This window comes from Canis lupus, chromosome 36 (genome assembly GCF_011100685.1).
Source record: "Canis lupus familiaris isolate Mischka breed German Shepherd chromosome 36, alternate assembly UU_Cfam_GSD_1.0, whole genome shotgun sequence".
Classification (NCBI taxonomy): Eukaryota; Metazoa; Chordata; class Mammalia; order Carnivora; family Canidae; genus Canis; species Canis lupus.
Window position 1 is genome coordinate 13,967,804 of NC_049257.1, and position 17,573 is coordinate 13,985,376.

General features: G+C 43.2%; 1 protein-coding gene across 10 annotated transcripts in view; it reads left to right on the top strand.

Annotated features, from left to right (window-relative positions):
* The window catches only part of NOSTRIN (nitric oxide synthase trafficking), a 56,479-nt gene extending 39,465 nt beyond the window's left edge, over positions 1–17,014 (top strand). For all 10 annotated transcript variants that reach the window (XM_038584740.1, XM_038584741.1, XM_038584743.1 and 7 more), the window contains 8 exons: positions 3,289–3,387; positions 3,483–3,608; positions 7,881–7,989; positions 8,870–8,958; positions 11,726–11,851; positions 12,747–12,861; positions 13,962–14,051; positions 16,795–17,014. In XM_038584740.1, the coding sequence (XP_038440668.1) occupies positions 3,289–3,387; positions 3,483–3,608; positions 7,881–7,989; positions 8,870–8,958; positions 11,726–11,851; positions 12,747–12,861; positions 13,962–14,051; positions 16,795–16,931 (891 nt within the window). In that variant the 3' untranslated portion in view covers positions 16,932–17,014. The remainder of the gene's footprint in view (positions 1–3,288; positions 3,388–3,482; positions 3,609–7,880; positions 7,990–8,869; positions 8,959–11,725; positions 11,852–12,746; positions 12,862–13,961; positions 14,052–16,794) is intronic.
* Positions 17,015–17,573: the final 559 nt, after the last annotated feature.

Genomic DNA, 17,573 nt, shown 5'->3' on the forward strand with positions numbered 1-17,573 from the left:
TACTGAAGAAAGACTCAAGGGACCAAGAACAGAAACAAAAGTTTTAGCTCCCACCAACTTAGAAAAGTTGAGCAGCTTCTGACCCAATACAGAAGTGATCATGGGGAAGCAGAGCTCTGACCTTCTGCTTTGAGTGTCAGGACACTTGGCATAGAATTGGAATTTGCGTGTGATTGACATAGATGTTCATAGTTACTGCCTGAGCCTTTTACTGCTTGCATTTAATAACAGTGTTAAAATGAGTGTAGACCAATAAACAAAATGCAGTATATGCGTAGAGTTAAATATTATTCAGCCTTAAAAAGGAAGGACAGGGATCCCTGGGTGGCGCAGCGGTTTGGCGCCTGCCTTTGGCCCAGGGCGCGATCCTGGAGACCCGGGATCGAATCCCATGTCGGGCTCCCGGTGCATGGAGCCTGCTTCTCCCTCTGCCTGTGTCTCTGCCTCTCTCTCTCTCTCTCTCTGTGACTATCATGAATAAATAAATAAAATCTTTAAAAAAAAAAAAAAAAAAAAAAAAAAAAAGGAAGGACATTCTGACATATGCTACATCATGGATGAACCTGGAAGACATTATGCTAGATGAAGTTAGCCAGACACAAAAGGACAAATATTCTACGATTCTTCTTGTATGAGATGCCTAGGGTAGTCAAGTTCATAGAAGACATAAAGTAGAATGGAGGTTACCAAGGGGCCTAGGGGAAAGGGGAACGGTGAATTTGGTTTAATGTGTACAGAGTTTCTGTTTTGCAAGATGAAGAAAGTTCTGGAGATGGATGATAATTAAGGCTGCACAACAATGTGAATGTACTTAATGGCACTGACGTATACATTTAAAAATAGTTAAAATGGTAAATTCTATGTTATGCAAGTTTTACCACAACTAAAAAATATAAATAAAATTTTAAAAGGCAAAAATGAACTATTGGGACTTCCTCAAGATAAAAAGCTTTTGCACAGCAAAGGAAACTCTTGACAAAATCAAAAGACAACTGACAGAATGGTAGAAGATATTTGCAAATGACACATCAGATAAAGAACTAGTATCCAAAATCTATAAAGCACTTTTCAAACTCAACACCCAAAGAATAAATAATCCTGTCAAGAAATGGGCAGAGGACATGAATAAACATTTCTCCCAAGAAGACATACAAATGGCCAACTGACACATGAAAAAAGTGCTCAACATCACTCAACATCAAGGAAGTACAAATCAAAACTACAATGAGATACCACCTCACACCAGTCAGAATGGCTAAAATTAACAAGTCTGAAATGACAGATGATGGAGAGGATGCAGAGAAAGGGGACCCCTCTTACAGGGTTGGTGAGAATGCAAGCTAGTGCAGCCACTGTGGAAAACAGTATGGAGATTCCTCAAAAAGTTGAAAATAGGGCTACCCTACAACCCAGCAATTGCACTACTGGGTATTTACCCCAAAGATAAAAATGTATTGATCTGAAGGGGCATCTGCACCCAATGTTTATTAACAGCAATGTCCACAATAGCCAAACTATGGAAAGAGCCCAGATGTGCATCAACGGATGAATGGATAAAGATGTGGTAAATATATACAATGGGCTACTACTCAGCCATCAAAAAAATGAAATCTTGCCATTTGCAACAACATGGATGGACGAGATGATATTATGCTAAGTGAAATAAGTCAATCAGTGAATGGTAGTTATCGTATGATCTCACTCATGTGGAATTTAGGAAACAAAACAGGATCATAGGGGAAGAGAGGAAAAAATAAAACGACAAAATCAGAGAGGGAGACAAACCATTAAGAGTCTCTTAATCATATGAAACCAACTGAGGGTCACTGGAGAGGAGGAGTGGGGCAATGGGGGTAACTGGGTGACGGGCATTAAGGAGGGCACGTGATGTAATGAGCACTGAGTCTTCTACAAGACCGGTGAATCACTGACCTCTACCTCTGAAACCAATAATACAGTATATGTTAATTAATTTAAGTAAAATATATCCCCAAAAAAGTTTAAAGTGACCATATGCCATTGATAAAATAACAACTGAATATGAATACAGTCTACCACAGAGATATAAGGTGCCACCATGCTGTATCGGGCCAGTAGGTCCTGCAGATGTGCTAGAGAGGCAGATGGGAGAACCCAATGATCGTTGTGACTCTGCCCCCATACCCCCACCCTACCAAAGGCCTTGATACGTAGTCAGTCTTCTTACTTCCTATGGTAATGCTACCCACCAATTTCCCCAAAGCCTTCTTCATGAAAAAGTATAGCTGAGTCCTCTCTATTGTGTGACATGGAATTGGGTGGGATGGCAGGCATGATGAGAGCAACCAGCCTGGATGAAGGAGGAATGCCCGGGCCTTGTCCTTACAAAAATGGGATGGAAAGCATGTTGCCTTGGACACCTGCCATCTCTGTTAAAGCCCGAAGTCCTCTGATCACGTACCCAGCAGCCTCCCACCACCCCTACTTGGCCTAGGAATGCCCCTTGGCCCAACCCTTTCACACCCCGCTTAGCTGCTGAATTTCCCCGCATACCCTCAAAATAACCAGTCAGCAGCTCAGCTAGCAAAGAGTGGCGAAGTCGAATAACTAACTTTTTCTAAAATGTCAATGAGTAACATGGGAAATGTGACATCCCTCACTTTCTTACTTACCTTCCTAGGTACAAGTTGTGAAACTCTGAGAGTGGAATTTTAATCATTTCACACCAAGTGGAGAGGTTATGTTCCCACCTTCATGCAGTGGTCTTTGATCCCCCAGGCCTAATTTTAGGCTAGGATTATGAGTTGATCAGACTTTGGGGTTCTCCTCTTGTCAAATAGTTTCCTTAAGCAGAGATTTTGCAGTTCATCATCTTTCCCTGGCAGAGACTAGCAGAATGCTTTGTATGCACCACAAACAATTCTAAAAATATTTAGGATCTGAATGCATTTCTAAGACGTAGACATGGCTTTTACTGGGCATTGTGCTCCTTCCCTAGAACCCAGAGGAGCTTTTCAAATGATTTCTTTCCTCCCCTTTCTTTGTGAAAGCCAGGTAACACATAACATCAGCCTATATGTCTTTTGGGACAAAACAGCCTGGGGAAATTTTGTGAGTTAGACCAACCCTAAATAAAGACAAACACGACACGTACCAAATCACATTCCTGGCCTGGACATCTTGGGTATGACATAATCGAAAGGCACTAACATGACACTTCACTCAGACTTGGGGCATGTCAGTGCTTGGGTGGGTGACTTTAGTTTTCCACAACTGGTAAATCTTATGTGGTTTTTCCGACCTTTTCAGAGTATCCTGGAGCTGGAGAAGGAAAGAATTAAACTTTTGTACAATAACTTAAACCAGTACACTCAACATATTTCTGTTTTTGGCCAAACCCTGACCACGGTGAGTAGTACGGATTTCTCTATTTCTGATAAGCATGGTAAGAACTCACAGGAAACATTCTCCAGTAACCTTGTTATGCTTTCTTGGCATTGCAGTGCCACACGCAGATTCACTGTGCCATCAGCAAGATAGATGTTGAAAAAGATATCCAGGCTCTCATGGAAGAAACTGCAGTTTCGTCCACAGAAAATAAATCTGAGTTCCTATTAACAGATTACTTTGTAAGTATGGGGTGGAAGAAAATTCCACTGATGGGGAACCTTAGTAATATTCTGAGGGATGCATTTGGAAGAAAATTGAGAGCAATTGTAAAGGAGATATCTTGTTTTGTAATGAAAATAGATTTTTTTCATAGTCTGTATAAATAAAAAAAAAGAAACAGCATGTGGTTTACAAACTAGGCAATAGGAATATGTCTCTGGTGTTCTCTAGAAGGGAAGAAAGTCCAAAGGGATTCTAGACTGAATCGTTATGCTTGGTCTTCTAGAGCAATGCCAGACAGGCATGTTTCATGACCTATAAATATAAATAATCACTGTATATCCTCTTGGTTGTCTATTGCTGCATAACAATTACACCCAAACTTAACAGGTTAAAACAAGCACTTACTATCTCACAGTCTCTGTGGGTCAGGATTCCAAGTGTGGCTTCCCTGGGTGCCTCTGAGTCCCTCACAAGGCTGCCACCGAGGTGTCAGCCAGGAGTGCGGATGTGTCAGGGCTCTCCTGGGAGACAGCCTGCTTCCGAACTCATTCATGTGGCTGATGGCAGGCCTCCGGTCCCTGCTGAAACGCTGGCTGCAGATACTAGCTCCTTGCCATGCGGGGCTCTTCCTCCACAGGGAGTTCACAATAGGCCAGCCTGCTTCCCCCAGAAACTAGTGATCAAAAGAGACGGAGCTAGAGCGTCCAAGATGGAACTGTAGTCTTTCGAACTGACCTCAGAAGTGACATCTCTTCGTATTCTATTTGTTAGAACCCGGTCCATAAGTGCAGCCCTACAGTGTGAGGACAAGTCAGTAAGTGTAAGTAGAGGGGATCAAACGAAAGGAAGACTCCTTGAAGGTGGGAATCATTATCAATGTTCTTCATGATCCTTGCCTTTGAAAACCTCACACCCTCTTACAGAAGCTTATTTTCAAGGCATTTGGGTGATTCTACTATTATATGGAACATGCTAAAAACCAATCTGTGTTCCTGGTCATAACCCAGGCATCTCACTCCTTTGACATCTGGGGGAAATTCTTTGTCTTCTTGGGCCACGCCTCAAAGATTGTCCTCTGCTCCCCTCTTGTTAGTCTTAATTGTAGTGTTCTAGGAGCTGCTCATTAATTACCACAATCTGCAGGAAGGATTCCTCTGCTGTATTTCATCCAGACTTTGGAGGTCCAGATTGGGAGGGTTCATTCCCCCTTCTCCCCCCCGTCCGGAGAACTAGCCTATTGGTCACGGCCTCCTATAGGCTTAAAAGTGTAGCTGAAGTCAACATCCCAGGGATCCTGCTCAGGGAACAAGAGATGAAGGAGAAGGAAAGGCAATTAGATTAGACACAGCAGTGGCTCCTGCCCAGATCTCCCTTCCCCACCCTCCAAACAGCAGTAAGTGGCCACCTAGTTCTTTAATTAAATCTTTTTTTCTGGGGCACTGGGTGGCTCCGTGGTTGAGCATCTGCCTTCAGCTCAGGGTGTGATCCAGGTGGGGTCCTGGGACTGAGTCTCTCATCAGACTCCCCGCATGAAGCCTGCTTCTCCCTCTGCCTGTGTCTCTGCTTGTCTCTGTGTCTCTCTTGAATAAATAAATAACATCTTAAAAAAGGCCTAATTCTTTAAAAAAAAAAAATCTTTTTTCCTCCTCTGGCAAATGTGAAGCTAATTAGCAATGTGTGTTTGAAGTAGAAGCAAGGTAGCAATGGGAGTGGAAAAGAAGATTTGATTACACAGGGAAAGTGCTCTTCTTCCCCCCCCCTTCCAAATAGTGTAGGTGACCCCTGAGATGGGAAAAATGTCCAATAAAATTTGTTTGTTACTTTTTTATGAAAGTGCCCCTATTGACTAACCTGTCAGTAAAATAGGGATCATTCTCCTTGAAAATTTGACGAGGCTTCTAGTGAAATGTAAGGAGGCAACCATGACAGTTTATCTTGAATTGACATGCCCATGGGAGTTTTTGGTTTCTGTGGAACATCGGTGCTCTGGAGCTGATGACTGTGTATCTGTTGTCTGAAAGAATGGACTGTATCTCCAAATGGGTAAATGGAATTTCCTTAATATCCTCAAAGCAAAACACGCCCCAAATCTGACTTTGTAAACATTGGCAATAAGTGTAGACTGGTTTACATCTGGTTGCCAAGAAATGTACATGGATGAGGGTAAAACAGAAGAACAATCCGAGTGCAGATACCGAGGGGCTGGTGGCCAGTGTGAAAATACTCGTGATGTTACCATAAAGGAGATTGTATCTGCAGTTTCATATGCCACCTTCACTACTGATCTTTTGAAAATCTTTGGAAGAGAAGGATGAATTTAAGAAACTTACAGGATAGCAGTATAGAGTTGTGCCAGTAGTGATGCCCTTCTGGAAATACATCTGTAAACAATAGGTCTCCCCAAACAACCCAGATGCAGTCTGGGCCTGGCACGGAGCCAGAGCTGGATTATGATGGGCATTTCTCCAGCAAGGATGGCCTGAGGGCTGGAGTTAGGCAGCCTGCAGGTCAGCCGGGGCTGGTGTGGGGGCTGCCGGCCCCCAGGGGCCCGGGCCTGTGCAGTAGCAGATTGGGAAGAGACCTGGGATTCAGAGGACCTGGGTTTCAAACTGGTTCATTTGGGTCTTCATGTATTTTTCGGAGTGTCACAGTGAAAATGGGGAAAATAAAACCAATATCATAAAGTTGCAAGGATCACATGTAATAAAGATACTGACTTTTATTTTATTAAAAGATTTTATTTATTTATTCATAAGAGACACAGAGAGAGAGAAAGAGACATACTCAGAGGGAGAAGCAGGCTCCCTTCAGGGAGCCCAATGTGGTACTTGATCCCAGGAACCCGGGATCATACCCTGATCCCTGAGCCGAAGGCCGACACTCAACCCCTGAGCCACCCAGGTGCTCTTAGATGTCAACTTTTATAATATGTAATTCGCAATGTGTAAATAAAATATTTTAATCTATACCTTAATTATTCCCATAAAGGCTATTGGCTCTGCCCTAATTCCTCACGCTTCCCCTTCTTCAGGGTGGTGGATCTAAAGCTAATCTCTCCCTCAGCTTTCAGGATCCTAGTTTTTCTCCTTCTGTATCAGCAGAGTCCTGACTCCTCTACTTCTGTCTCCAGTCGTCAGTGTCCCCTCTTTCTCCAGGGGCTCCTTGTCTGTCTACTACACTCACAGTCAGTCACCTCCCCACCCAACCCTGACATCCTCATTTTTTTTTCATTCGACCCTTGAAATTATGTATGTGAAAGCTCGGATATTGTTAACAGTTTCTCACATTTCATAGATAAGATCCCTACGTCAGCCTGAAAATCTGGCCTAACCTACTAAGATGACTTTTCCTTCCACTGTGATTATTCAAGCAACTGGCCTTTATTTTTCCCGGTACCTATCCTGCAGTTCTCCCTCTGCCCTTTGCTGCACCACTTCTCCTACTCAGTGAACCTTCTGCTCTCCTTACCCCTGACCGAAAAATTCTGGTTTGGTCTCCCAGCCCCCTGGAAACCTTCATGTCCTGGCCCCAGCTGAATCAGGCACTCCTGTCTGTGCCACTCATGAATGAACGTGGCCTTGAAAGGCTAGGAGTCTGAATGTTATGCTCAAGGCCTGACTAACTTATAGATGCATTCTGGAAAGAGCTCATGTGTCCTCAATGGCCAGCTAATCCAGAACAGAACACGATGAACATTTGTTCCATTCCAAGTTCCAGACAAACACATGAGGCCACATCTGGACCTTGAAAGAACTCTAACTAGAGGCACCTGGGTGGCTCCATGGTTGAGCATCTGCCTTCAGTTCAGGGTGTGATCCTGGGGTCCTGGGATCGAATCCCATATCAGGCTTACTGCGGGGAGCCTGCTTCTCCCTCTGCCTAGGTCTCAGTCTCTCTTTGCATGTCTCTTATGAATTATTAAATAAAATCTTTAAAAAAAATAAAGAACTCTAACTTGAATCAAGATAAAACCATAAAGTATCCAACCAATAGATTTACTTATCAAGAAACTATGAAATAACTATAATAAGACTTTCTCCAACAAGGATGTGTTCTACTAAAGAAAGTGCTCAGCTGGGTACTTACAAGTTATGGACAAGATGTTCTCCTATTAAGCGGGTCTGGAACAGATAGAGCAATCTGTATAAAACCAAAGGTTTTCCTGACTTTACTTTTTTTCTTCCCTCAAGTTACTACTAAAACAGCTGTCAGTGAAAACTCAGTGCAACTAGGAATAGCAAACCTTACTTTTTCTCCTTAAATTGTTAAGCATTTTTTTTCTCCTCAAGGAAGAAGATCGCAACAATGCAATGAATAAAGAGCGACAAGAGTCTTCACTGAAATCAAAACTGTTGAGACTGCAAAAAGATATCGAAAAAGCCTTAAGAGACCGGGAAGGTGTGTAATTATATCTATGAATGGCCTGATAAGGGAAAGTATTCTACTTAGAGGTTTCATTCAGAGTTCGGGTGATTCCATTTTTGCTAACTGGGGCAGGGATCACTTAATTTAAAGACTCATATATCAAACCTAATTTGTGTGAATAAAGAAAAAGGAGAAAGGAGAAAGGGGAGTGCAAACAGATTGAAAATGACATTTTGGTCCATTTGAGAGAGCTATGCAAGCACTATGTCTCCATTTCCAGAAATAATAGCATTTTGCCGTGTATCTGAAATTGGCTGGAATGAGGGACAGCTCATTTGGCTTAAAATATGGTAAACCTCCTTTGCACACAGCCTTTGGTTTTCTTGTTTACTCCTTTTGAAGCTATCCTTCTAAATGAGTTAGGGATGTCAGAATGGGAAGCAGATCTGGAGTGATATGGAAAATAAAAACAACCCCGTGCTTGTGATTCTGATATGTAGAGCTTATTTTACATGGACTGGAACAAAGCATTGAAATGTAATCCCTGATAGGAAATCCAAGAGAGTGAAATGTTTAGAAACATAAATTCTATAGTGAGGGAGAGTCTAACACTGTGATGGTTTGGGGAATCGACCATGGACTGGGTCCATAAGGAGGATTTGAAAGCTCATCTTGAAAAATGGGAATCAAGATTTTATAAGCACCAGAATTTTTCAACTTTCATTAAACGAAGGTACAGGCCACCCCTTCAGTAAAAGTCGGGAACAATGATAAGGAGAAAGAGCGTCAGCCATTGGGGTATCCTCTCGGTGTCCCTTCTGGGCTCAGGCTCCCCCAGCACGTGCCCCCTCTCAGCTGTGTCCCTCCAGGACAGGATGGACAGCGGTGACTGAGAGGATGATTTCATTGTCAGGCCTGGAACGGATGCTGAAATCCTACTCCAAGGACTCCACCTTCCCAGATGCAGAGAGCCAAAAAATCACAGCAGCCTTGATGGATGAGGTAAATATTTGCAGAGTCCACTTTCCTAGATTTAATGATGAAAGAGTTATTTTTAGAATGCTTGTTTTCTGGGCCCATTTGACCTCTGCTTGCTTTTCTTTTCTCATGATACAGAACAATCTGGTCAGAGCTTCTATAGTCGCCTCCTTGACGAGCAGTTTGAGGGATCTGGAAAAATTGTACTTAGAAATGTTTGCTTTAGCCTCCTTCCAGGAAACCAATTGTGCCTGAAATAGAATCCCCCAAAATAGAATAATTCCATGCAGGTCTGGAAACCCTGTGTACTTTAACCCGGTTAAGAAAAGTGATCAAAAGCACAGGGCCTGCATTTGGGAAGGCCGGTATTTGGATCTCACCCTGCCGTTTACAGGGACTTGGGCAACTTTAGTTTTCTCGGTACCTACCCCCAAGGGTTGTTGTGGGGATACAGTGTGAGTTAGACAGTGCCAGCGCCGTGCACAGAGGAGAGCTGAAATCCTGCTAACTATTAAGAGTCCATTGTTCATTTGTCCCCCTGCTTTTAGGAGCCTCTGAAAGTAACAGGACAAAAGAAAACTGTGGCCACAGGAGGAAGAGGGTAGTCTGGGGTGTGTGGCAAAAACTTGAGAAAAGGGGAAAAAAAGTTTAGAGGCTGGGGTGGTTTTGAGGGGAGGGGGGTACTGTCAGGAGAGGGCAGGGAGAGGCACCTCTGGGCCTGTTTGCTGAGCACCTGGACCACAGCAGTCCCACGGGGGGGAGCAGTGGACAATGCTCCAGAGGAAGCCACCGTGAAAGGTCAGCAAAGGCCTGTGGATTTTATACAGGAACAAAAACAAACAGGTGCTGTGTGTGGCTAGATATAGGTCTTCTGCTGTGATTAGAGAGAGGGGGAAGTTGACTGGGATTCATACCTGAGAAGAATTCAGGAAGAGACAAAAAAAACTTTAGCAATGTTTTGAAGGACACGGGAAGCTGGGCCAGCTGTTCATACGTTGACTGTAGCCTAACCAATTCTCTTGCGAGAGCAGGTACCTAATAGTTGTGTCCAAACAGGCAATTCCACTAGTTCTTTGGAGGAAAGGAGGCCAATATAGCCAGGTACAGTTTAATCTATTTTTCAGCAGAGGCCTCCTTTAGTGAGGGAGCCGTTGTAAAAACAAACCTAACAATCTTCGTGAAAAGAAAGGCCTGAATTCTGTTCACTTGGGAACAGAGGCCTAACAACATGGCGGCAGTTCGTATGAAATTACAGGGCAGTCGGACATTTTCTGTGACGGTGTGAAATGTTTGGTTTACATGGTCTATGCAAATAATATTTACCAAAATAATGTCATATATGGAGCATTTTATGATGGTGTCAGGTTCTAAGTTGATTTCTTTGGTGGTTCTGGCATAGCATTTTGTCATTACCAGCATAGAACACGTCTTGGGATCATCTGGGAACACTCTGGCCTGATTCACACAGCAGAGGGTGCAAGGTCGGAGAGGGTCTGACCCCTGAACCCATGGTGTTTGTGATTGGAGCCAACATGAACCTTCAAGTAGTGGATGCCAAACACGCATGTAACTCAGTTATTACACACCCTGCATCTGGTGGAGGGCAACTACGGGTAGACTTTGTGTTACCCAGGGAAGGTTTCTTGTAGGAGGAAACTCTGTTTCATTGAAATTCTTCCTAATTCATTGTCTCTTGGTCCTTCGAGTGCCATATTTAAAGCAAGAATGTTGGTAAGGCATGTTCTGTGAGAAATTTTTGCAGAAATGGCATGTATCTAGAGTAGACAGTGTCTTCAGGTATGGGAAGGAGCGTATCACATAGACGAGAAGGAGACTTGCCCCATGACGGCCTCCAGTGCAGACCAGGTCTAATGGTGGACGGTCTGCGGTGGGTTTTGATTTCATCATCTTAGGTAAGCCCACCCCATGATGCAGTGGATCGTTCCCCATTGATCAGAGATGTTCAGTCTATGGTTGTGGCCCTCAGCAGGGCTCTTAGGGTCAGGAATCCCCATGCTGGAGGTGTGGAAAAGGAAGAAATAATGGTGAGGAAGAGATGGGATAAGTAGATCCCTTCCATTGTTTAGATTCCATTATTTGATTTACCCGGACTGAACACAGCTTGAAAAAGAAGCTATTATGAAGTTTCTAGCACAAGATCAAATGGGGAATAGGAGGTCAAATTGAGAACTAGGAGTGTATCTTTAGCTTCATTTATTTTTACACCCAAATACCTCAGAATATTGTTTCCAGTTTGCAGAAGTGTTAACTACAAACGTTTTGGGTAATGTAAGACCTCACCTTTTTAAGAAAAACAGTGACATCAGCAGCAACAGCAACAAAGCCCACCTCACACCATTTTAGTTTGATCCTATTTAGTACCAGTTTGGTTATGTTCACAGTGCTGGGCACTATGTTCAACTGCCTCTCTTCGAAGCCCTCAAAAGCCTGCCTTCTATAATCAACACTTAACTATTCCCTTTCTCACTCCTCAACAGAAAATTGAGAAATGCTGTTTGTTGCCACAGAACACTGATCTGTCTAGGTTTCCAGTTTGTGTTTAGAAGAGTACAGAATAAGGGGCACTCCACAACTAAGGCTTCCCTTTAAGCTGCTTAAAGACTCCACTTTTTGTTCTCTTTAGCATTTTCTGCACCTGTCTGCATGAGTTGAATGTGTACCTTTCTAGACCTCCTTGTCACCTTGGAAGTTATCCTGATATCCCGTTACCTGCCCAGTTGTGCTTCATTTTCTTGAAATTTACTCACATGGCCAAATGATGTATCCACAGACCAATCTGAAACTAGATCTTTTGCAAGCAAACTCCTACAAACTGGCATCGGTGTTAGCAGAACTTGAGCAAAGACCTCAGCCCAGCCATCCCTGTAGTAACTCCATCTTCAGGTGGAAAGAAAAGGTAAAAATTTAAGATTGTTCATAATTTCTTGACTGGGCTTGTTATATGGAGTGGCTTCAAGTAGTACCAGGGCAAGAAAAAGCTATTCTGAACCATGTGTACCATATATCCAAATCCCAACTGTGGCATTTTAAGATAAACTTATTTGTATTCCTTTCGAGTGCAGTAACAAGAGCTAATCACAAATGAATACATTCTTGGTAGACTAAATATGAGGAGCTCATAACACATTGCATTCCGTCTTCCTCCTCATACCTTTATTCTTTGAATATGCTTGTAAAGTAAAATTTCATACAGACCTAAATTGTAAGATTTTGTGATATGCAGTAGTCCCATCCATTTAACATAGTATACGAGACGGGTAAAGCGTGAGTACAATTTAAAAACTTCACACCTGTGTATTTTTGCCGGTGATACACTAGAGGAACTGATGATGAGCATGTGAATACACAGGGGTAGCTCCTGCTTGCAGCTCTTCTCCTTTTCCTGTCAGAAGAGGGAGCTGTCACCATCTTGTGATAAAGGGATGGTTTTCTTTCCATGAGACTCAACTCTAAAACCATCTCAATCATTTAGACAGTCATAGCAATTTCACTTGCATGAAAGCCAATTAAAGTTGAATTTGAGGAAGTAAAGCTATGAATGTTATTATTTGACCTTGAGTTGTAGGTCAGGATTGCAAACACAGGCTATAAAATACGGTAATTGTCTAATTCTGAAAAGATTATGGCTTCAGAAACAAGAAAGATTTATAGTAGAGTTTAGATAGACTCTCCTCCCAAAAATTAAAAACAAATTCTTGAGGAAAACAGTTGCAGAAGAGTTACTTCTCGCAAATACTTTGGATGATGGGACTGTTAAAATGACTTTTTTTTTTTTTAAACTATTTAAACAGCAACAGACACATAGTTATGTAAAAATATCCCGGCCTTTTCTGATGAAGAGATTAGAGAACGTTGTGAGCAAAATATCTTCTGGGGGGCAGAGACTCCCAAGTTCTTCATCAACAGGTAATCCCATACCCACAATGACGGGGCTGGGTTCTATGGGTAAAGTGCATTGTGACATTTACATTTTATTTTCACAGTCACATGGGCATATATCAGCTCAAAGAAATTTGCATTTCAGTTAGGAATGATTAATTTGTTAGCATTTGTAGCTTTCTGTGCAGATGGAATCCAAAATGTGGGAATGAGTCAAAAAGCGGAGGGTTGGGGGGAAAATGTATGATATGGGAAGGTCCCCTAGGTGACTGGCATCCATGTTATTCAGACAGTCTGCAATTTGTTGTCTGTACATTCACCTCTGAACCATGGTGAGAAGCTCTATTTCCACAGCCTCTTCCAAACTTCCATGGAAATCCTGTCCTTTCTGCGAGAAACATGGTGATCCTAAGACCTACCTACTCTTTTTATTCATCCCCCTGACCTTAGCCATTTGCCAACCTACACCCACCTTTCAACACACACACACACACACACACACACACACACACACACACACACACCACGTGTCATTGTCCCTTGCTTAACTATAGTTTCCTTAACCTTCATTCTTGAGTTTCTTGATGAGAAATTGGCAAAAAGAATTTCCAGAAAACACAGAATGGGACATAATGGTCCACATGGTGTAGGAAATAATCATCATCACATTGTTTAAGAAACAGTTCCATCAGAACCGTAGGGTGATGGAAACAAGCATGGGTTCTAAGTGGCCCCTAACTATACCTGAATGGCAAAACTGGTGTGTGTTTTCCAAAATATGCCTCAACTACCACATATATTAGCTAACTGATGTTGATAAAGAAGTTCATGTGGGAAACAGTTTTAAATTATCATCTTTATTATTTTTTTCTCCAGACTTATTATTTTCCACATTATCAAATAGTTTTTGATTATATAATATACCTGGTCCTTACACATAGTAGTATGTCACAAATGGTTCCTACACCAACGAATGAATATTACATGAAATTATAAATTTTCCTTTTGAGAAGATGTCAGTATATTTAGGCTGGGCACCACATTGTTAAATAACTCAAGAGCTTCCCGTCATGTTCATCTTGCCTACTGATGCAGCGTTAGTAATTATAACTGGATCCAACTTTCAGCCTCCGGTGTGGTCCAGATTGGCAGTGGTCTTTGCAAGGCTTTATATTCTTTTCAAGCCAGACAAGATGATGAATTAAACTTGGAGAAAGGTAAGAATCATTTTCAAATAGTTTGATTGCCTTACCATGCTGAGATCTTTCACTTGAATAAAACTCTGTCTTTGTTATGACAGCCTTACAAGCGACTACAACATCAAATCATCTCAGGTTTATAATCATCCTTATAAAGATAAGGCTCATCGAAGATAAAAGTTACACAATAAAAATAGCTAACATTCATTCGAATCTTACTAAGTGCTAGACATTGCTGCAAGCACATTGCCCCATTTATTTTTTTTTAAAGATTTTATTTATTTATTCATGAGAGACACAGAGAGTCAGAGATATAGGCAGAGGGAAAAGCAGGCTGCTCGCAGGGAGCCTGATGTGGGACTCGATCCTGAGACTCCAGGATCACACCCTGGGCTGAAGGCAGACGCGCAACCACTGAGCCACCCAGGCATCCCAACACATTGCCCCATTTAATGTTCATAAAAGCCCTTTGGGGGGGCAGGTTTTATTGTTTATCCCCATTTTATTGTTGAGGAGACTGAGGCATAGAAAGGTTAAGCACTTTGGCTGAAGTTGCAGGAAGTGATAGTGCAGGCTTTGAACTCAGAAACCCAGAGTCATGCTTCTTATCACAGTGGTAACCTGGGGTAGAGTGTCAGGAATGGAAAGTTATTAGAAAGGTAGCCCCACCTTTTTCTTTTTCAGAAAGCTGAACACACAGGAATGTGAAATGGTTTCCTTTCATGGCTTAGGCTAAGCGTGAGTCCTAGAAGCAGGGTCAGAGGACTCCCAGCTTAATGTTTCTCCCACTTGCCTCTCAGAAAAGTGTTTTATGGCCAATCTAGGAAATGACCCCCTGTACCACAGATTTTTGTTGAACATGGAAGGGTACGCCGTCATGGTTAGTGTAGACCTCAACATTAAATAAGAAAGTCACTAGCCTCAACTTTCTTTGTGTGTCCACTTAGCAACCATGTTTGGATGTTAGAACTAAGGCAGAGATCCGGAAGTCAAAAGGTTAGTGAGAAAGAGTTGTGTTTGTGGGAAAGAGCTCATTACCTACGAGCAGGAGTGGCACCCAGAGCCAACAGGAAGTCATGATGCATTTTGCAGCTGTACAACAGGGACACCACATATTTGCTATCGGTTAATGGGTGCTTCCTTTTCAGTTTGCCAGTCAGATTTCTTCCAGCAACTACTTTTCCTTCTAGCTCAGAAATAAATAAAGATAAGAGAAAAGGAAATAGAAAATAAACCCTGTCCTCCATTCATCTTAAATCAACGTTGCCCTTATTTAAAAGTTGGAAGTGTTCCGGAAGTCACCTTGTTCCTCATGATGTCATCCTAGGGTTACCTGCAGCAGTAAGTGAGTAAGAGAAGTGTTGTATTCCCACTTTCTTTGTGAATAAAAAACGCATTTCCCAGATGCCACCTAGACCCGAGGGCCTGAGTTTGAGTTACGTAGTTACACAATAAATTGATTCTCTTCTTTGTCTTCAGTTCTCTGTTGGCAGCAAAGTCTACTTATACTTTATAATATAAGTGGGTTCTGTAAGTAAGGAGCCATTGGAGACTTCGGGAAGCTGGCAACAAGACTTAAAATTATTTGTTTGAATTCCTATCAGTAGGCTGTGTCAACATGCTGACCTGAGATCTGCTGACCTGAGAGGACTCATTGGAGTAGACCTTAGGCTGAGAATGATCTAATGATCTCCTGTAAGACTAAAAAGTGACTTATGAGTAAGAGGAGAAAGAAGGAGGGTGGACAGTCTCCTTTGCCTGAGAAAGAAAATAACTGGGGAGGAGAATGAAAGAAAGAAAGATCGAAAAGTTACCTCAGAAGGATGCTCAAGATAAAAGAGCTGTTGGATCCTGAAGGAACGCGAGGAAGTTTCTGCTTTGATGTGCAGGCAGCAGCCGGAGGGAAAGAACTTTTTTTTTACAAGAGAAGGACTTAGCCAGAGGATTTGGGGCAGCAGGTTAAGCGTTAGGGTTATTAATATCATAATAGTATTTTTTAAAAGAGAATTAGAGAAGGGCCGCGTGTTTCTTAGGAATTCTATGGATTTGAATCATTGCTTTAAAAAGTAGGGTCTTCAAATCAATATTTGATTCGAGTTATCTAAGTCATTGAATGGAGAGTTATGATCCTGTGCAAAGCTGTGCATTGGAACTTTGGACTGTAAAACTGGCACATGTAATGGAGAGAAGCTGTCTTGAGCTAAAGAAAAGTCTGGTAGCTGAGACATACTCATAATAGTCACCCTACCGGACTATCTCGGCCACAAACATGAGAAACCCTTAAAACACAGACACCGAGAAAGAGTTTGCTAACAAGCCAGGCTGTATCCAGAGTAAGCCATCCGGCGCGAGGGGGAAACAGGATTCTGTTTTTAATGAAACTACCTCATGCCACAAGTTGGTTGCCCCATTACCTTATTCTCTGCATTCCTCCTGCCTCTACTGAGGTGGTCAGTACATTTTGCTTCATCTGGATCGCGTGCAGAGAGTGCCGCCAAGTAAGTCCTTGAACACAGCATCTCCTTAAAACTGGCTTGCCAGTCTATTCATGAGAGACACAGAGGGAGAGAGAGAGGCAGAGACCCAGGCAGAGGGAGAAGCAGGCTCCATGCAGGGAGCACGACGTGGGCCTCGATCCCGGGTCTCCAGGATCAGGCCCTGGGCCAAAGGCAGACGCTCAACCACTGGGCCACCCGGGCGTCCCTGGGATGTGCTTAAATGACAGGGCCCCGTTTGTCTAACTAAATGTGCATTTTCACAGGCGACATTGTGACTATATACAGGAAGCAAGAAGAAGGATGGTGGTTTGGATCTGTGAACGGAAAAAGGGGCCATTTTCCTGCTGCTTACGTGGAGGAGCTCCCTTGGGATGCCGGGAGCCCGGCCACCCAGGCCTGAGACAAGAGTCCGACCATACCGCCCCCCTCAGTAACCCGTACAGTGCACTGAAAATAAAGATAAATGCTGTCACCTTTACAGTACATCATGGAGTCTTACCTGCGCGTCACGGCACTTTGCACTCCCGGGTGTTTGCTTGAAACAGAGTCAGAAGATGGAGAGCACAGGGAGGCAGGAAAGAGGCCCTGCGGCAACTAGAGTTTCAACTCCTAAGAGACCCTAGAGATGCCCCGACACAGCCCCTGGTGTCACACAGGGAGAGAGGCAGAGTTCAGATCCTTCAGCCCCTTGCCTGAACTCACGTAGTTTTCTGGGGGCACAACAGAGGTGAGAACGTTGATGTCCTTTTCCACTGGGTTGTGTGGCAACAGGCCAGAGCAGGCCTGGGCCGGGGGTCAGGGGGGTGCCCAGAAGGGCCTGGGAGGTGAGGAAGAACCGGAGATGAAGAGCTCAGCAGAGCCTGCCAGGTAAGACCCCAGGGAGATAGACCCAGGTTAGGAGAGGGACAATAAAGGATCGAGAGCCGAGGCCAAGAGTCCCTATGATCAGATGAGGGCATGGTAGATGAGAGATCTCGAGACTGGGCGGAGGAGCTCAGTGTGGAACGGAGTTTCATCCTGAGCCAACAATAATCTTCCAAGG